The 20,696-nt window shown below is 39.9% G+C and overlaps 2 protein-coding genes across 3 annotated transcripts in view; both read right to left on the bottom strand.

Annotated features, from left to right (window-relative positions):
- The window catches only part of c5 (complement component 5), a 33,188-nt gene extending 23,891 nt beyond the window's left edge, over positions 1–9,297 (bottom strand). For both annotated transcript variants that reach the window (XR_011481045.1, XM_024002519.2), the window contains exons 1-11: positions 9,190–9,297; positions 8,754–8,949; positions 8,176–8,332; positions 7,969–8,039; positions 4,647–4,741; positions 4,204–4,286; positions 3,971–4,061; positions 3,694–3,796; positions 3,305–3,437; positions 2,907–3,022; positions 840–1,043 (exon numbers count right to left, since the gene is read on the bottom strand). Coding sequence is in view for 1 of the 2 variants with exons in the window: in XM_024002519.2 (XP_023858287.1) it covers positions 840–1,043; positions 2,907–3,022; positions 3,305–3,437; positions 3,694–3,796; positions 3,971–4,061; positions 4,204–4,286; positions 4,647–4,741; positions 7,969–8,039; positions 8,176–8,332; positions 8,754–8,949; positions 9,190–9,254 (1,314 nt within the window). In the remaining variant the exon portion in view is untranslated. The remainder of the gene's footprint in view (positions 1–839; positions 1,044–2,906; positions 3,023–3,304; positions 3,438–3,693; positions 3,797–3,970; positions 4,062–4,203; positions 4,287–4,646; positions 4,742–7,968; positions 8,040–8,175; positions 8,333–8,753; positions 8,950–9,189) is intronic.
- Positions 9,298–9,654: 357 nt separating this feature from the next.
- On the bottom strand, positions 9,655–14,283 carry prdm12b (PR domain containing 12b). Its single transcript, XM_024003214.2, has 5 exons — positions 13,798–14,283; positions 12,304–12,494; positions 11,947–12,102; positions 11,412–11,526; positions 9,655–11,249 (listed from the first exon to the last, which is right to left on the bottom strand). Exons 1-5 carry the CDS (start codon positions 14,012–14,014, stop codon positions 10,816–10,818), a joined length of 1,113 nt encoding a protein of 370 aa, XP_023858982.1. The 5' UTR covers positions 14,015–14,283; the 3' UTR covers positions 9,655–10,815.
- Positions 14,284–20,696: the final 6,413 nt, after the last annotated feature.

Below are 20,696 nucleotides of genomic sequence, written 5' to 3'. Positions count from 1 at the left end.
AAATACCAGTCTCAATGTCAACAGTAAAGAGGCGACTCTGGGATGCTGGCCTTCTAGGCAGAGTTCCTCTGTCCAGTGTCTGTGTTCTTTTGCCCATCTTAATCTTTTATTATTATTGGCCAGTCTGAGATATGGCTTTTTATTTGCAACCCTGGCTAGAAGGCCAGCATCCCGTACTTGCCTCTTCACTGTTGACGTTGAGACAGTTTTTCTGCGGGTACTATTTAATGAAGCTGCCAGTTGAGGACTTGTGAGGCGTCTGTTTCTTCAGTTTCTTGACAGTTTCTCGCATGGAATAGCCTTTATTTCTCAAAACAAGAATAGACTGGCGAGTTTCAAAAGAAAGTTMTTTGTTTCTAGCCATTTTGAGCCTGTAATCGAACCCACAAATGCTGATGTTCCAGATGATCAACTAGTCTAAATAAGGCCAGTTTTATTGCTTCTTTAAATCAGCACAACAGTTTTCAGCTGTGCTAACATAATTGCAAAAGGGTTTTCTAATCATCAATTAGCCTTTTAAAAGTATAAACTTGGATTAGCTAACACAATGTGCCATTGGAACACAGGAGTGATTGTTTCTGATAATGGGCCTATGTAGATTCCAATAAAAATCAGCCGTTTCCAGCTACAATAGTCATTTACAACATTAACAATATCTACACTGTATTTCGGATCAATTTGATGTTATTTTAATGGACAAAAAATTTGCTTTTCTTTCAAAAACAAGGACATTTCTAAGTGACCCCAAACGGTAGTGAACGGTAGTGAACGGTAGTGTATGTCAAGCTGCCTTCACTTAATCATACATTTAATGAGACTCAATCCACATTGGTACTTACAATAAATCTTGCACTCTCAGCTTCTGAATGAAGGTTGCAAATAAAAAGAGCAATCCCATCATCCTTGGTCCTCTTACTGTTATCCTCTGTCAGTGTTGGACACTGAAGTTTTTCGTCCACACCACGTTTGTTTTTGGTGAAGGAATTCACCAACTTCACTGGTACCATTGCCACAGGGTCCCCCAAATGGTCCTTGACCGACACCTGGTGGCAAAACCCCCATACAGTCTTATAAAAAAGGGTATAACTAGGCACTCAAAGAAAGACTGTATGATATATGTAAGGTATTGTCATAAAGACTTTCATTTAAAATGGTAATAAGGCTGGTGGAACCATTCATAGAGGGTTCTAGGAAGAACCGGTAGAGGATAAAAGGGTTCTCGGTAGAACCATCGTAGAGGGTTTGAGGCAGAACCCTTCATACAGGGTTCTGGGTAGAACCATTTAAAAGGGATTTTATGAAGAACCCTACATAGAGGGTTCTATAGTAGGTAGAACCATCTGAAAAATGTTTGACCCTATGGGGACAAACTGAAGAACGCTATATGGTTCTACTTAGCACATTTGTTTCTAAGATTGTAGAATTAAGCAATAAGGCACGAGGGGGTGTGGTATATGGCCAATATACCATGGCTAAAGGCTGTTCTTAAACATGACGCAACGAGGAGTGCCTGGATACAGCCCTTAGCCGTGGTATATTGGCAATATACCACAAACCCCAGAGGTGCGTTATTGCTATTATAAACTGCTTACCAATGTAATTAGAGCAGTAAAAATAATTGTTTTGTCATACCCGTGGTATACGGTCTGATATACCACAACTGTCAACCAATCAGCATTCAGGGCTCGAACCACCCAGTTTATAATAATTATGTAGTCATGTGAAAAGTAAGTACACCCCCTAAAAAGTGGTCTTATTTTATTTATTTTTTTACATATTTGGACAGAGAGATATTTAAGCTACATTCCAACCACATTCATTGATAAACTAGTTGATGTTGGCCTGGCCAACATACCATCATTGAGTCAACCATGAATTCAATATTGTACCAGAGAATTCTTGAGGAAAAGGTGAGGCCACCTGTCAAAAAGATGAAGCTGAACCGAACATGGATCTTGCAACAGGACAATGATCCAAAACACACAAGCAAAGCTACAACAGAATGGCTAAAAAATAAGAAATGGAGGGTTATGGGAATGGCAGAGTCAAAGCCTAGATCTCAATCTTGTCGAAATGCTGTGGGGGGACTTGAAGCGGGCCATGCATGCAAGAAAGCCCTCAATCATGACAGTTGAAGCAGTACTGTAAAGAATGGGCAAAAATTTAACTGAGTCGATATAAGACTGATAGACAGTTACAAGAAATGGCTACATGGAGTTATCTCTACCAAAGGTGGCAACACCAGCTATTGAAGTTAGGGGTGTACTTGTTTTTTTACGCACCATGGAATTGCATTTCTGTAGATTTTTTATGAATAAATGATTGCAAAGTATAATATTTTAGTGTCATTTGTTGTATTAGGTTACCTTTATCTGTCAATAGTGTTGAAGTGAAGATTACATATCCCCCTGTCCAAATATGTACAGAAAAAAGACTACTTTCCAGGGAGTGTACTTACTTTTTCACATGACTGTATTTACTTCTGTACAGTAGATCTAACAGTAAGGATATATTCGGTGTCGACTTAATTTACAATTTTATTATTGCATGTATTTCAATTTGTGCATAAAAGGTAGCTTGGTCTCAGATCTGTCATGTTTGGCAGAACAATGACCATAGGAGTTGGGAACTGTCAAAAGAGTATCTAGCAAGCATCAAGATGTGTCAAATAACAGTCTAAAAATCACTTGAGAGCATATACATCAGATTTGACCATTCAGACACAAGTCGCATGGACAGAAATCAGATTTAGGTGGTTTGAAATTAGGCTTGAAATATCTGATTCCATGTGCTTTTTGACTGTTCAGACTGCAGGAAAAATAACAGATTCTAATCAGGTATGCAACTAAATGGGATTTGAGTCACTGCAAACTGCCAATGTGAACAAGGCTATAGAGGTGCCCTACCCTGATAGCGTATGGCAGTCCTGGTTTGATGAAAGGAGGAGTAGCGACAAGACTCAGTCTGTACGGGGACTTTAAGAACTTCACATTGGCCATCTCAGCTTCCTGGGAGATACCACCTAGAGATAAAAAATAACCTTGTCTGATCAAAAATAGAGTAATAATATGTTCCTGCTAAACTAAATGATGCAATCATTTCGCAATAATGGAATGATCTTCTTTGAATGATCAATCAAACTCTAGGTCAAAGTGAGCAAATCTTAGATGCATCATATAGATGACTTATTATTGTTTAAATGGATAGGCCTAATGGAGCTGTTTTTTTTAATAGAGTATGTATTTCGGCATCAATACTGTAGGTTTGTGTACAACAAGGGGGGCCTACACTGTGCGTCTCTCACCAGTTGGCTCTTGTACCATCACAGCCATATACAGGAACTTTTCCACCATCCCTTCCAGTTCTTTGGGTCCATCTTCAAGTGATAGAGCTTTCTTCATGTTTATGCACACCTCCACTTCACCACTTTCTGTCATCTGAAAGGTTTGATAACAATTTTGCTTAAAAACCCCAGTGGCTCTAGAAGATCAATGTAAAACAATAATATCCTATAATAATATATATTTAGCTGACATTTTTATCCAAAGCAATTTATAATCATATGTGCATACATTTTTCTTGTGGGTGGCACCAGCGGGACTCGAACCCACTATCTTCTTTCTCCATGTGTAGTGCACTGACACACACACCCAACCGCACAAACATAACTTATTACTCATAACTAATTCTTACTTGCTCTCTTCTCACTGATTTGTGTAGGATGACAGTTGTTTTCCCAATGTATCCAAATCGTAGGAATACCTCTGCATTTGCAACTGGAGCACCATGAATATACCTGATACACAGCACAAATAACAAATGCAACAGTGTAGGCTACAATTATTATATATATAGAGAGAGATTTTTTTACCTTTACTTAACTAGGCAAAATGATCAGACAGACTGAATATTGTTGGATTGAGATACGTTTCAGTTCAAAAAAGCATAACTTTTCTGTTCTTAAACCCACCTTGCAGATATCTTGATCTTAAAAGCTTCAAAAGTACCGAAACTGATGTAGTTAGCCTCTGGCTGCATGTGGATGGATAGGCTGGGTAATACTAATAATAAAGAAAGCACAGATTAACTCAAAAGTTAGACTCAAAAGTGTCCAAATAAATGTAACTTGGTGAGAGGTATAATAAAACATTTTTTAAGTATAATTCAATCATCAATCCCAATCAATGTTTCTTGTAGAGTTACCGTATTCTCTGACTTCAAATTCAGCTTTGTTTTTTGTGGTGAACTCATCTGTGTAAGAAGCTTCAATTATCCAGATACCTAACCTATGACATGGACCACACCGTATGTACTGTCATTAATGATACATACAACCGATATTATCATGCTGAATCATGACTAATGTAACAGTATAACTTTACGTCCGTCCCCTTGCCCATACCCGGGCGCGAACCAGGGACCCTCTGCACACATCAACAACAGTCACCCACGAAGCATCGTTACCCATCGCTCCACAAAAGCCACAGCCCTTGCAGAGCAAGGGGAACTACTACTTCAAGGTCTCAGAGCAAGTGACGTCACCGATTGAAAGGCTATTAGCGCGCACCACCGCTAACTAGCTAGCCATTTCACATCCGTTACACTAACAGTGTGATGTCAAATGTTGTGTTGTAGATACCACTTACCTAGGTTTTAGAGGGATTTTGAAAGGATTTTGCATTGATGGGATTCCATTGACATCTGTCATGTCTACAATTTCCACCTTCTGTAACTCTGGGTCCTATACATTGCCAGACAAAAGAAAGCCCCATATCAATGTAGTGTATGGCTAAGTGTATGACTAAGTGCATCGCTACTGCCTTCCTGAGACCTAGAAGTACTGTCGTCCAGGACTCAGAAATAACTTAGCTTAACTGGATCACTGGTATTGAAGGTGCTTCGTGAAGGGACCGTTCACCCAAATGACAAAGTTCCATGTCATTCCAAAGAGTAGGTTTAACTGAGCAAATGAAATGTGACCATACTTTATCACTCATATGTCATCAATTATGCTATTTAGGTCTATATAGAATTTGCAAAGTCATCAACAGCTATTGTTTCAATTCAAACCAGAATTCAACTAAAAATAGACAATACAATAGGCCTAGGGTTTTAAGCTCTGGTTGATTTCAAATGTAAGGATATTTAGTGATATTGAATTGTTTAGTTTAACAACGCCACCAATTATCCACATTTGAAGGAGAAGTATCGGCTGGTTGGATAGTTCCATCTGTGCCACTGACTTAGTCTGGAGTCAATTCCATTTTGTCTACAAATTCATAATTGATATGTTGGATTCAGTAAGATTTGAGCTCGATCCAGGCTGTATCACAACCGGCCGTGATTGGGAGTCCCATAGGGCGGCGCACAATTGGCCCAGCGTCGTCCGGTTTTGGCCGGTGTAGGCCGTCATTGTAAATAAGAATTTGTTAATGACTTGCCTAGTTAAATAAAGGTTAAATAAATACAAAATATATATAAAAAAATACTCCAAAAGACAAGTACTGTAGCTTTCGAAAGTGGGAGTGGGTAGCACTCAAGCTTCACGGAACCGGTACCCAAAATGCTCAAAGTTGAACAGGTTAAAGTCCATTTAAAGTTGCATTTAGTCATATACTTTAACATGTGTAAGGGATAATCATTGATGGACTATGCGTTCTATTGAAAATAATGAACTACGTGGTGGAACGTTATTTGGAGGAATTTATTCATACTATTTCATCCTTCCACAAGATATAGTCCCGAAACAAATCTAAGGTTGCTACCTAAGCCGGCTGGTCGTTCGTTCTATCGGTTCGGTTGCTAGAGACGCGACCCAGTTGTACAGTCTTTTTGTTCTGTATCTATGGACGAACGACTAAATGTTCCATTGCCATACTGGCTGGTGTAACAGTATAACTTTAGACCGTCCCCTCGCCCCGGGCGCGAACCAGGGACCCTCTGCACACATCAACAACTGACACCCACGAAGCGTCGTTACCCATCGCTCCACAAAAGCCGCGGCCCTTGCAAAGCAAGGGGCAACACTACTTCTAGGTTTCAGAGCAAGTGACGTAACTGATTGAAACGCTATTAGCGCGTACCCGCTAACTAGCTAGCCATTTCACATCCGTTACACTGGCAGCAGTCTTATCCCTTGCTTGCTAGCTAGTCAGCCAACTACGACTAATTTAGCCAGAATAACAGCAAAGTATCTGCATTTGCATTTGTTTAAACTGTTTTCTAGAGACATTTATTTGGATACAACCATAACAATGAGATAAAGAGGCACGATTTCGCCTGGCATATAGAATGTGCTCTCTCGTCAGGTCACTGTTGTTCAGAGGAGCTAGCTAGCTAACACAATCATTTCAAACTGAAGCTGGAAAGACTGCAAACTATCTGCACTTCATTTCACCTTTTTTCTATTGACATTTCTTTGTCCATTTCTTTGTCTATATCCATAAAAATGATGCCAATTGATGAATAAGTTCGACTGATTGAGAAACGCTGCCTGCCATTCTGTCTCGTTCCGACTCCCGACACATTCCTTACTATTATGGGACAGCAGATCGAATTTGAATATTGAAACAATGTTGCAAATGTCGGAGACAGACAAGGTTTATTCAAATCTCCGCTGTTAAAAACTAAATGTGAGATAATGTCTAGATACTTTTTATAGTGGAGATCAAGTTTAAAAAGTGCCTGGCTGGGTTGATGAGACAGTGGATTGCCAGTCAGATGTAACAGAGTAAATAGGCATTTTAACATCATAGATATAGCTGGTGGTAATTTGTGGAAAAGACACCGGCTGGAATGCGGTTTTTAATCAATCAGCATTCAGGATTAAACCCACCGGTTGTAGAAGTAAGGGATAATCAACGAGGGGCTATGCATTCTACAGAAAATAATGAACGAATGTGTCTTCCACAGAGTGCATTATTTTGGCTAGCAAGGTTGCTAGATATCTACAGTAGTTGCCTTGGTAACCAAACAAACATACTTGCTAGTTTAGCTAAACATATTTGGTTCGCAGGAGATTGTGAGTGGGTCACAGGTGTCTGAGTAAAAAAAAAAGTATATTCATGCAAAATACTCCAGTCTGAATTTAAACGACATAAACCAGGTTGAGAATGTGTATTAACGATAATGAATTTACATTTTTTTAAATAATTTAATCTAAAAAATGTTTTTCTTCAGTCACAGTATTTTCAATATTGAGCTATTAGTAGCACTATTTTGGTTGATTTTGCTAGTCTCAAACTAGTGAGTTTATTCAAATGTTTCATCAAGAATATGGGCAAAATGTTATTATTGACACTGAAAGAGGTGGGAATGTTGTTCTCTTGTCATATAGTTGCAACATTTACTATCAATATAGCATTAAAAATAGTTTTCCAGATTGTATTTTGGCGATTATTTTTCGCGATGGGAATATTGGGTCGTGACTGAGACAACCTGGTTCAATTTGGGTCCCGAGGCAAAACCAGTTGAGGACCACTGATATAAAGCATGCATGTTCAAGATTGCATGCATAGGTTGTCGCAGTTCCGTGGAGATCTTCACAATGTCTGTAATAATCTGTGCAGATTGTCGAACGACATTGATCAATTGCACCATATACATTTAACGTAATCTCAACTGCAATCCAGGTCATTTGGTTCTGCTATTAGATAAAGCACAGTGATAACACAATCTGTTGTATAAATAAACTAAATATCTGACACTGTATTCCCATTTAAACTTTGCTGTGCTTTTAGTGTGGGTGACACATAAACCAAAAATCAAACATTGTTTTTCCATTGGAATATGGTTGTGCTTTTAGATGGGTGAAATAATAGTGAAAACTAACTTTTGGCTGTCTTTTTATGTGGGTAAATATAGGTTGTAATCTCATTGATCAAACGTCTCTCAACGAAACATTCCCCAATTATCCACGATGAAATGGTGTGGTGTGCCTAGTGGAACGTCCATTTGTGATACACTCACCCTGAAAGTTAGAGTCACAGGTCGAAGGGCTGGCTGCAGATCTTCATTGAGAGAGAATGCTCGCACTTTCACTGTTGGATCATGCTTAGCATTAGAAGGGGTATGTGTATCCACTTCTCACAATGGCATACAACTAGCAACGGATACGCTCAAACACACATGCACATACGCACCAATACACACGCACAATGCTGTTATCATCCTCACCTGATTGTTCTGGTGTATAAATGTGTTTGTCAGTCTGAATGAAGAGGAAGCCATTTTTACGAGAGACTGGTATCTTCACGTGCTGCGCAGACTGTTCTGGAACTATAACTTCAAGGTATGCATGAGTGGCATCCTTAAGGAACGTACTAGGGAAAATCTGTGGAGAGTTAATATATTGATTTAAAAAATCCTTACTAACAACAAATATCTCAAATAAAATGCATACAAACCTGGTATGCCCTATTGCAAAGAAAGATGTGAGACAAAAAACTCATGCAAAATCATAACCACATACATTTCATAACCAACATAACATAAACATTTCAAATCTCCATGGTCTTTGTATTACTACGTATTTCCTGTTTTACACAGATATAGACACTTGGGCCTGTATTTGTAAAACATCTCAGAGAAGGAATGGTGATCCAGGACCAGGTCCCTCCTGTATACTTTTTTTATTAGAAAAGGCTAAACTGATCTTAGATCAGCACTCCTACTCTGAGGAACTTTGTGAATACTGCCCTGTCCTTCAAAAGGAAACATGACTGCCTGTTTCACTTGTTGGAGCTTTGTCTGACCCTCAATGTGACAGCATCCAGGAAGCCATTCTGGGTGTTGAGGGACACAAACTGATCAGCATATTTTATATGGGCTGCGTCCATAGAGCTTTTCAAGTAAACATGGACATTGGCTTCTTGGGTAAAGCCAAACAGCTGAATCACCACTTTCTCAGATGCATCCAGTCGGAGGAGTTTAGGAGCAGTGATCAGGTACCTTGGGAAAATATGGGAAAAACAGGGTTATAGAAAATATGTCACTGTGACACACTAGTGTCCTGTTCAGGGGATGTACTTGTACATTAAGCTTCCTCATGCTACAGAAACAGGAGATAGGCTCCTGCCCTATGGGCCATTCTGGCTCAGACAAAGCTAGTTACTATACTTACTAATCCAAACAAGTCAAAACTAAAAAAAATGGACAATTGCCAGGATTGTCATAAATGCAGCCACTTACATCTTTTCCTGAGCACCTGCCAAACAGCAGCGATGAAAAACACAAAGAAGCAGTAAGAGTTTCATCTTCCACTGCCGATGAGACTGACTGACTCTGCAAACCCAACCGCAGATGTTTTTATCCAGCCCACTAAGGAGTTATGCAGTATGCTTGTTTTCAGTTAATCATCAACTGTGGTCATCCAAGCTCAGAATTTCCAACCATTTCTAGTCACAAAGGTGAGTTTGCTTAAGCTCTGTTTTTACAGCATTATTTCACAAGAGGGATTCTGTTGGCTCTGTGATGCAAGTCGATAAGGAGGTTACTGGAAACCATGTTTACTTAACGCAATTTGGCTTATCAATGGATTAACTCACTAAGTGAAACTGAATTTAGGCATACAGTATATGGTACAGTTAAATTATATATGGAGAGATTGTGTGATATAAACAGTTATAATCATGGGACAATTAACAGAAGACAAGGAAGGTTACAATGATTTATTTGGAGTACTAGGTGAAAATACAAAGTAATTTATATATGCAAACATAGTATAGGTAATACACTGCACCCCGCTTTGTCATTTAAGTTATACATACTGTACATGTAGAGATAAAGTGACTGTTCAATAATTCTGGAAATAGAGTACATTTTAGGATTATATTTACATCTTATATAGTGTATTTACATGTAATGAATCATTCTATTCCCTGACTGGAACACAACAAAGCTAATGGTTACTGGGAGAGTCTGGAAAATCCTGTTAAGTGACCAGTTCAAATGATCCTTCATCCATTACGGTTGCAAATTATACAATTATTGTTACAATAGTCAAAAATATGAGTTAATCAATGTTAAGAACATGTGAATGTCCTCCCAAACCCAGATCTTGTTTGTACAAATCAAGTTGACTGTCAGCCTGGGCTACCTCATTCAGGTGGAAATAAACAAATAGCATTATTTTCCAAAAAATAAATCAAAAACTGCATGCAAACAAAAGTGAACTACATTTTCCTCCCAGATACAGTACCTCTGAAGATGTACAAGAACATCCCAAGACTTGTGGCCACTGAGTAGACAAATATTGTCCCATGCACTGGTAAGAGAGAAAAATAACTTCCAATAACTTCAAAATGTTAAACCATTCAGAACTTGACCTATAGATTTTTTAAATATCTATAAAATCAATGGATTTCTATATGTTATCAGTATGACGGTACCTGGCATGACCAATCAATACACTACATACAGTACTGTATATTATGGACCCAAATATATATATACATACATATATATATATATATATACACACATATATATATATATAAACTTAATCTCACAAGAATGGTCACAGTGACAACATCAGGTCTAGTTACATTTTTGACAGTAAGTTAACAGAATTCCAGTACCTAGATCACCTTAGTTCTACATAGTGCATTGTAAAAGAGACATTGTGAGGGCCAAACTATTATATGTGATCAGAAAGTCCATTTGCCGGTAGCTCTAACAGTGACACCACTACAGCCAGTTAATTTACATCAAATATGTGCAAGGAAGTGCAGACTTGTAGAAAAGCATCACATTTTGCAGTACGATCATCACTGTCGAGGGGATGTGCCTATTGGAATGAATGTACAAGGCTTTCCTTCACAGGACCATGGTGGGGATGTGATGCACCAGAGAGGCTGGGTGGGGCACCGTGGTCATCTGGGGGGGTGGGGGGGAGTGTGCCTGGTGGAGGCCCACCACCACTCCCCCCGCACCACCGGGCCGGTGTCTGGCGCTCTTCTGGTGCGCCCGCAGTCCTGCCAACTGAGAGTAGGCACTCTGGCACACGTGGCACTTGTATGGCCGCTCGCCAGTGTGCAGGCGCACGTGGTTGCGCAGGGTGGACGACTGGCTGAAGCGCCGATTGCAAAAGCGACATACAAAAGGCTTGTCCAGGGTGTGGATGCGCATGTGGGAACGCAGGTTGCTGCGAGAGTTGAAGCCCCGGTGGCATATGACGCAGCGCATCCGGCTAGCGGTGGTAGGCAGGGCAGAGGACGAGGAGGTGGAGCCGTCGCAAATATGAAACTCATCTAGGAGAGAGAGAGAGAGCAGAGTCAGACTCATCTCGACAAACACTCTCAATGTTGTACATGAAATAAATACATCTAAACTTTGGCAGCCTATTTCAGAAAGTGATCGTGAAAAGCCCATCTGCATCTTTTGGCCCAAGTCGTTTCCGACTAAAGACTCACCGGTTTTGCTCTTTTTCTGCTGGTCATCCTCTATTCCTGGAACTCCGGGTATCCCCAGGAATGTGTTATGCGAGTTTCCATACCACACTAGCAGCTCCTGGTCGGGGGGAATGGTCTGCGGAGGGTTGACATACAAAATACATTACTTTTATGGAATAACAATAACATCAGAAACAACACAACAATACATCATAACCAATGACTGCCTAATTGATTGATTGACTGATGGACTGACTGACTAATTTACTAAGAATCATAAACACACAAAGGGCCCAGCTCATTTAGGTCTGTAAGACAACTTCTTGTGAATATAGTATTAGTATAACATTTGTATTATTATTAGTACAATATCATGTAGAAGTAGAATGTAGTGCATATAGATGTAATAATGTGAGTAGTCGTGATAATAATAACAATGTAATGAAATAACACTGTTCAGGGGTCTAGCCATAGAAATTGCATCTCATAGAGAGGGATAATTGACTTGAATGAGGATCCCCGTTCTACTCATTCTAGTTCTGTGGGTCAAACTCACCTCCATAGCTTTGTAGAAGATACTGCTGCCAATCTGCACCACTTCCAGGTTCTGCTCCTGCTCGTTGCGGGCACATTTGATATAGGTCATCCAGCTGCGGTGATCCTCCTGACTAGCATCAATGAAGTAGCGCACAGTACCATCCTCATTGAACACCTAAGGGAACACACAAAAACAATGGAGTGTCCATCTATATCCATACAAGCAATAACCTGATCCTATCCTATTTATTGTTTTCATGTGTATGTGGTTGTATGTGACAAACAATTGTTAAATGACTAGCATTGGGGTGTAAGCCTGTACATGACCTACCAGTGTCTTTTCTGCTACATGCATGCACACTCCACCTTTGCTTACCTCCCACATGAGGTTGTTGTTCTTGAAGAGATCCACATGCTCAGGAGAGATGACTCGGCCAGTAAAAGGCCCCATCTCTGTCCCAGCTTTGATCCAGGTCTTGGAGAAGATTCCTAGGCCCTCGCCAGGGATGGAGCTCTGGGCTATTATCACTTCACTTGGCAACACCAGACTGGAGAGCTTGTGAACCTCTGGGGAACAGAGAGGGACATTTAGCATGATAACATATACCTGTATTGTAGCAACATCATGCAACATTTCAGTTGTCTAGGCTGCAATTGCCATCACTGGTCTCAATGCTTTCGTATGAAATTGCTCTTTGCAGCAGAAATCAGTGCTTTCACAAAAGGGATATTGAATATCGTGGGCCATCAATTTTCCCCAGTTGACAACAAATGTTGTTAGTATTGTTACAAATACCACAGAATGTCTTCATGTCTTTTATAAACTCAATTTTATACAAGCATTGTTCATTGGGTGCCTAATCATTTAGGGTGTGAAAACCAGTGAAATTTAATTTGAGCCTAAGCAGAAATGGGTTAAAAGCTAATTTTCCAAACTGAAAGCAGCAAATTGTTATGCTTTGGATGTGAAGGGCCCTTACACATTAAAGGCTAAATGCAAGTGGAAAGAAATGTATAATTCCACATTCATGATCCACTTAAACTTTGTAGCAACACATGTAGGGCCAATGAAATGATGACTTGTTTAAAAGGCCCTGGAATTTCTGGGGTGGGGGTGGAAAGGCGATTAAGACGGCTGACATGGTGTGAATAGCAATAGAATTAGCCTTCACCGCATATTAACGGAGGAACACCAATCTTTATTAAAGGCGACTGAAAGAGAAAAGTGCCGGCCGTGTAATAGCTGCCAAAGCGGGAGAGAGAGGCTTTTCTGAGATTGTTAAATGCAAGATAAAACCTGGGACATTTAAAAGGGTTTTTCTTTCCCTCTATAGTCCGTGGTCCGTGTGGAAACTTTCTTCGGTCAAGCACAACTTTAACCAAATGAATTTAATATCCCTATTTAAGTCACCATCAGTTAATTACACGCGATCCTAAACGAGTCTCTAAATATGCTACGTGGGATCATGTCGTGAAACGGTTAATACGCTTAATGGAATGAAAATAAATGGAATTCAAGGAAAAAGTGCATGGGGACCAGAACAAAACTTTAGAACGGGTTTTCTGGAAAATTCTGTAAGCCTATAGGCTATGTGAATTTGATCACTTATAGTTCACAGTTAGTCTATATGCTGCTTCTAGACAGGCGGCATTTCAACACTTGAATTACGTAAAAAATTAACACACTTTAGAGTCGCCTAGGAAATTCAAAATAACGAAACTCAATAATATCAATAAAATATTTGTAATTTTGTTTTACTTCATACTAATATATAAACAGGCTATACGTGGATAAAGACATGGAAACAGTTGAAAGGATACAAATAATAAAGGCCTGCATAATTCGAAATGAAACATCCAATTGACTCACCCCCTGAGAATGATTGCGCAAGGACCTCTGCGGTGAAAGCTGTTTTGGGACTGACGTTTATCTTCTCCTCCAAAAGGTGTTCCCCAAGCACGTTCCTCCATCTACCATAGAGAAAACTATGGAGAATGTCCGAGGTGATAATTTCAGACAGAGACAAACTCTGTTGCTTAAATCCAGACTTCAGCACCAATGCTTCAGCGGGCAACACGGAACCCATGGTGCCACAAATCTGTGAGGTTTATCTAAAAAATGCCGAAATATAAGTAGGCTAGTCTGTGCGCAATTTCAGATGTCCATCTGCCTTTTTTAATGTATGGAGAATAAATGACACACACAAATAAAAATAAACGAATACTTATATGCACAACAATTTCAGACTAGGCTATTTGCCAAATACACGTCCTCCTTTGCTGGCTGAAGTTTTAAAATGTTTCGCCTTTTCAAAGTCCTGGTAGTCTTTATATGCTGCTGGTGTGACCCCCTCTAATTAGTTATTAATGACCCTCCCCTTATGTTCTGGAGCCTTGTTCTACCAGAAAAAAAGCCAGGCTCTTTATTGAGTGGCCAATCCTCAGGGGGGCAGGGGAGGGAGGTGTGTGTCAAGGGAACGGGACTGTTAACTGGGGTGTCTAATGGTGCGAAATACAACCACCTTGCCCGAGGAATAACAAGCTCAGTCCACCACTCTCTCACCAACCTCCGGCGTCTTGCGCTGCAGCAGAAGTAGCGTGCCCCAAAATGCTCCGGGCAGGGGAACAACCCAACAAACCCAGCAAAATAAAGACAAACTTAGTTTAGCATAAAAAAACAAGCTAATAACTGGAATAATTCTGAGTTAAAATGATTTTACTTCAGAGCATTAGTCTATTGAGAAAACAAACGTTTTGCCACATTGACTGTGAATATGACCAATTACACTTAGGCAACATTTACTTTTTGTAAAGGACCATAACTTTGTTCAGAATCATTAAATAGTAGGTTATACAACACGACGTACCTTTTCAGCATGGCACGTTGTTATTAGCCTATACAGTAATAGTCGAATTGATAGCCTATAGCAAAGTAACCTGCATGGCAGACGCACAATCACATAGCATTCATAACATACATGCGAAATTATGTATTTGGGCTAATTAGCCTGTATTTCTTTCAAATATAAACGGAACAAGTAATAAGTTAAATAATCTATGCATCATCTACATGTAGGATTACAGTGCAAATCTAACCACATAATTGACAGTGACTCAAATTAAGGTCACAAATTGTTTACTTGCTAAATGAGTAGCGTAGGCTACAGGCCTACATGATCTAGAGATTATGTAAAGTGATGTAGGCCTATAGCCAATAGGTTTATGCATCACAAGTGAAAATGGGAATATTGCAGTCATTTTTACACTCATGGAAGTAGAACTTTACAAAGTCTATACCAATAGAAATCGGCTTAACACAACCGTTCACAGCCCTGCCATACAGCCAATTAATAACATTACTGAATTTGAGAGGCAAAAAAATGCTAAGCAATTTATGCGATGGGAGATTCAGCTATCGCATCCCTGCCTTAAATATTAATGAATGTTAATATAAAGCCTTAAGAATTGTGACAGTGTTAAGAGGTGTACCGGCCTCTCTTTGAATAGACATGGCTCTTTATTTTCCTGTTTTTCAGGGTTGATGGACTGGGAGTAAATGGGTAGTTTTCCCCCTTTTCCAGCAGAGAGAACATCTTTATTCCATCCAAGCTCGCGGGTTCCCTATTCTGCTCTCTTCGCAATAATGTCAGCTGAAAGGAAAGTGCTGCAAATCAATCTTTCATGGTGTTTTGAGAGCAATTTGACATCGATGCACTCATCTTTTATTTGGATAAATACAAGGGTATGGTTGGGAAATCTGGACCAGGTTGGGGTCTTACAAGTGCAAGACGAGATTTTTTTTTTAGATGAAAATGAAGAAAGGCGCTCGAAGTGAGAAGGCTGCATGCGACAAAGTGACAAGGGAAAACGAAGGTGAGTGACAGGGCACGAAAAGAGATTACTGCTCAACACCTGCTTTTTAGGGGGCTCCCCCCCTCCATTTTTCTTCTCGGGATTTTTTTCCTACGCTTTGGAATAGGATTTGCACACATTGAGATTGATTTATATTTATTGCAGTTTAACATTTATTGCACTCGAAGAAATTTGATTTTAGACAGTTGAACAAGAAATGCGCCGGGAGGGATGGACAATATCTAGGATATTGAAGAAATATAAAAATAGACCTTATGAATAAGCAGTAAGAATTACATTTGATATTTCCAGTAAACAGTAGCCTAGCTCATACAATTATTATTGGTCTGTAATATCATCGATGTAAAAGGGAAGGTATAGACATATGAAATAAAAGGACATGCAGTTAAGATAAATTCATGAAATCCCTAAATAGATACAGGGAAAAATATGTTCGCAAAACATTTTCATACAATCTGTTTTTATGACGTTGTCTTGGCGAATTTGAGTTAGCATACAGTAGGAAACTAACCTAAACATGTTATGGAGTGTCTAGTTTTGCATGTTTTGGAGAACTATAGCTAGCCACACACACACACACACACATCATATGCAAAACGTTATCAGAGTACATTAGAGTAGTTAATAATGATTTATCAAATTCCCTTTGGCAACAACAGACCATTTCCAGTTTGATATTGCTAATTTGGACGCTTGAAGTGTTTTTGTAAAACTCCCATGGGCACATGTGGGACCCATGGACACAGATTATGCGAGCGGCAGTATCACGACCCAGTTAACCTACTGAAACAAACAACTTTATGCTACACACAACTTTTAATAAAAAATGTACTTAATTGTGAATAGAAAATAACCTGGATATGCTATAGAATAAGTGATTGCGCGCATGTCATACAATTAATTTACCAGCGAATTAGTCCATATTTAGGGGCAACTAAACTCAGGCAGAAACAGACACTTATTTTAAACGATGTCTTATTAGTATTGCGTAAAAGTTTATTGCAAACAATAAAGTGAAAATAAAGAAAAGCTGTAGGCTACACAGAAAGATAAAGAGAGGTACCCCAATGCGTAATTTATTTAGAATTCATAGCTTCCCTGAGCGGCTCAGTTGCACAAAGCAGCAAGCTGCTTCTGTGGCTTTTGTGAAAAGAGAAAGACAAAAATCCACGAATAATGGAGATTTGCAAATGTTTTTCAATTGATTTGACTCGATGAACAGAGGATTTTTTTCATGGGGTAAAAATGGGGGAGTTTGGCTGGAAAGCGATGGGCGAATTTAATAGGAGCGAGGCCGGGAGATGCTTTTTTATTTGGTAGGATAAACTTTAATTAGCTTAGTACAGCCCTTGAGAGACAATGGGAACTCAATATGTACCCAATCTGAATCTATTTAGAGAAACAGACTACTGAAAGTCAAAAGAATTGGTAAGAGAAAGGCAAGCTTCTTTAAACGGGGGAAGAGAATGAGGGCGGCTAAGGGAGACAGCAGGTGACTGGCACGCGTAAAAACAAGAGGGACACTTTTGGCACACGGCTGATTATTTGAGAGAGAAAGAATAGGAGACAAAAATGTAGGTTTCTTACAGGCCAGGTGAAGACGAGGATTTGAAAAGAACGAAAGAAGTAGAGGGCTCTAAAGCAAACAGAAAGCATTAATAGACGTTTCGTAAAAGGTTGCGACATCACATAAGTGGTTATGGGAATGTACCCAAATGGCACACTCAAATTGGGTTCCAACGACCCGCCTAATACCCAACACAATCACACCAAAACAATATCACCAATAATGTAAACATATTAATTTACCGAATGCATACAATAATGCTAAATACCAATTCATCCAACACTAATCCATAGCCAAGCGAGGACATGTGCAGTCTTAATAATCCAAAAAGAAAGCCTCTTGTCCAGTCTCGCGTTTCGCTTCATTATGACGATAATGTGAATGGATAATGCATGCTGGTTCTAACCGCTTTGGAGTTTATCATATCAAATGCACTTTAGGTTTCCATCTGAATAAAGGACGGTGTCTGCTACACAAGAGAAATTAGTGCACAATAAGCTCCCTGTTCAATTAAATTATACACCCAGATTTTGTGGCACACTTCTGAATACGACAGAAACAATAGTGTTTAGAGACCAAGCACATGTGCTCAAATTAGTGAAGAGTTCAGATTGAATTATTAAGCGCACCAAGGAAAGGTTTATAGAACATTTTACTACATGAAACAAATCGATGCGCATCCCCACGAGGCAAGGATAGGCCTAAGTGTAATCACAGGTGGCTGAGTTAGTAGCTTCTTATTTTCACTATAGAGTAACAAGAAATAACGAATGGTTGAAGACGGGAGTGCAAGGCACACAGCTCGAGATGTATTTATCAGAAGTAGGTTTTTCATAGCATAATTATGGTTGAAATTGCCTGCCAAGAGTTTGAATGAGTGAATTATCAGCCTTTAGGAAATACAAATTATAATTTCAAAATACCAAACAGACCATTGGTAATTTGACATGCAGTAGCCTATTTTGCAACACTAATTAGTTAGATGATTGACAATTGACAATCATTCAACAGATTATGCGCACCACAAGTTACGAAACTATTGGTATATTAATAAAACGACGGAAGTAGAAACTTTTTGGCTAACACAAAACAATGTAAATGTCTGTCCTCATATTTATTAAATAAGCGTGGTCGACGGAAGCCTATGCATTGCTACATTGTCATTTTAGGTAAATTTGAACGACTCATAACCACACTAACAAAACATAAAATCAATCAAATTAAGGCCAATATTCCCTGATATTAAAATACCACATAGGCTATAGCTACAGCAAAGTGGCCAAATTTAGCTACACACAACAATCATAGCCTTTCTTAAATTAGCGCTACATTCCAGAAAAAAAAGGTTCCTTATACAAACAAAAATATAAACGCAACATGCAACAATTTCAAAGAAGTTACAGTTCATATAAGGAAATCAGTCAATTTAAATACATTCATTAGGCCCTAATCTATGGATTTCACTCGACTGGGAATACAGATATGCATCTTTTGGCCATGGAAAAACGGGGACATTTTCAGCTTCCAGGTATTGTGTACAGATCCTTGAGACACGGGGTCGTGCATTATCATTCTGAAACATGAGGTGACGGTATATCTGTGCATTCATATTGCCATCGATAAAATTGTGTTTGTTGTCCGTAGTTTATGCCTGCCCATACAATAACCCCACCGTCACCATGGGTCAATCTCACAACGTTGACGACTCAATACACGCGGTCTGACCGGTATAGTTGAAACCGGGATTCATCCRTGAAGAGCACACTTCTCCAGCATTTGCCCATTGAAGTCATTTAAGACTCATAACTGCAGTCAGGTCAAGACCCTGCTGAGGATGACTAGCTTTCCTGGTTTGTGCAGAAATTCTTTGGTTGTGCAAACCCAGTTTCATCAAGTGTTGGGGTGGTTGGTCTCAGACAATCCCACAGGTGAAGAATTTGGATGTGGAGGTCCTGGGCTGGCATGGTTACACGTGGTCTGTGGTTGTTCGGACAGTTGGACATACTGCCAAATCCTCTAAAATGAAGTTTGAGGCGGCTTATGGTAGAGAAATGAACATTCAATTATCTGGCAACAGCTCTGGTGGACATTCCTGCAGTCAGCATGTCAATTGCACACTCCCTCAAAACTTAGAGACACCTGTGGAATTGTATTGTGTGACAAAACTGCACATTTGAGCGATATTTTATTGCACCCAGCACAAGGTGCACCTCTGTACTGATCATGCTGTTTAATCAGCTTCTTGATATGCCACACCTGTCAGGGGAATGGATTATCTTGGCAAAGGAGAAACACTCACTAACAAGGATGTAAACACATTTGTGCACACATTTGAAATAAGTGTTTTGTGCTTATGGAAAATGTTTGGGATCTATTATTTCAGCCCATGAAACATCGGACCAACACTGTAAATGTTAATGTTATATTTTTGTTCAGAATAGAACCAAAAAGGGTTCTATTGCTTGCTTCCAACCTAGTTCTATACAAACTCAGCTACAAAAAAAACGTCCTCTCACTGTCAACTGCGTTTATTTTCAGCAAACGTGTGTAAATGTGTAAATATTTGTATGAACATAACAAGATTCAACAACTGAGACATGAACTGAACAAGTTCCACAGACATGTGACTAACAGAAATGGAATAATGTGTCCCTGAACAAAGGGGGAGTCAAAATCAAAAGTAACAGTCAGTATCTGGTGTGGCCACCAGCTGCATGAAGTACTGCAGTGCATCTCCTCCTCATGGACTGCACCAGATTTGCCAGTTCTTGCAGTGAGATGTTACCCCATTTTCCCACCAAGGCACCTGCAAGTTCCTGGACATTTCTGGGGGGAATGGCCCTAGCCCTCACCCTCCAATCCAGCAGGTCCCAGACGTGCTCAATGGGATTGAGATACGGGCTCTTCGCTGGCCATGGCAGAACACTGACATTCCTGTCTTGCAGTAAATCACGCACAGAACGAGCAGTATAGCTGGTGGCATTGTCATGCTGGAGGGTCATGTTAAGATGAGCCTGCAGGAAGGGTACCACATGAGGGAGGAGGATGTCTTCCCTGTAACGCACAGCATTGAGATTGCCTGCAGTGACAACGAGCTCAGTCCGATGATGCTGTGACACACCGCCCCAGACCATCACGGACCCTCCACCTCCAAATCGATCCCAATCCAGAGTACAGGCCTCGGTGTAACGCTCATTCCTTCTACGATAAACGCAAATCCAACCATCGCCCCTGGTGAGACAAAACTGCCAGTCCTGTCTGGTCCATTGACGGTGGGTTTGTGCCCATAGGTGACGTTGTTGCCGGTGATGTCTGGTGAGGACCTGCCT

The sequence above is a fragment of the Salvelinus sp. IW2-2015 genome, linkage group LG15, assembly GCF_002910315.2.
Source record: "Salvelinus sp. IW2-2015 linkage group LG15, ASM291031v2, whole genome shotgun sequence".
Lineage (NCBI taxonomy): Eukaryota > Metazoa > Chordata > Actinopteri > Salmoniformes > Salmonidae > Salvelinus > Salvelinus sp. IW2-2015.
Note: the sequence above shows the minus strand (reverse complement) of the source record. Positions and strands in the feature narration are given on the sequence as shown.

Excerpts from the sequence above, each read along its gene's own strand:
- prdm12b (XM_024003214.2), bottom strand. The coding sequence starts at position 14,014 with ATGGGTTCCGTGTTGCCCGCTGAAGCATTGGTGCTGAAGTCTGGATTT. Across the intron at positions 12,495-13,797 it reads TGCGCAATCATTCTCAGGGG|AGGTTCACAAGCTCTCCAGT; the intron begins GTGAGTCAATTG and ends TCTGTTCCCCAG. Across the intron at positions 12,103-12,303 it reads ACAACAACCTCATGTGGGAG|GTGTTCAATGAGGATGGTAC; the intron begins GTAAGCAAAGGT and ends GTGTTCCCTTAG.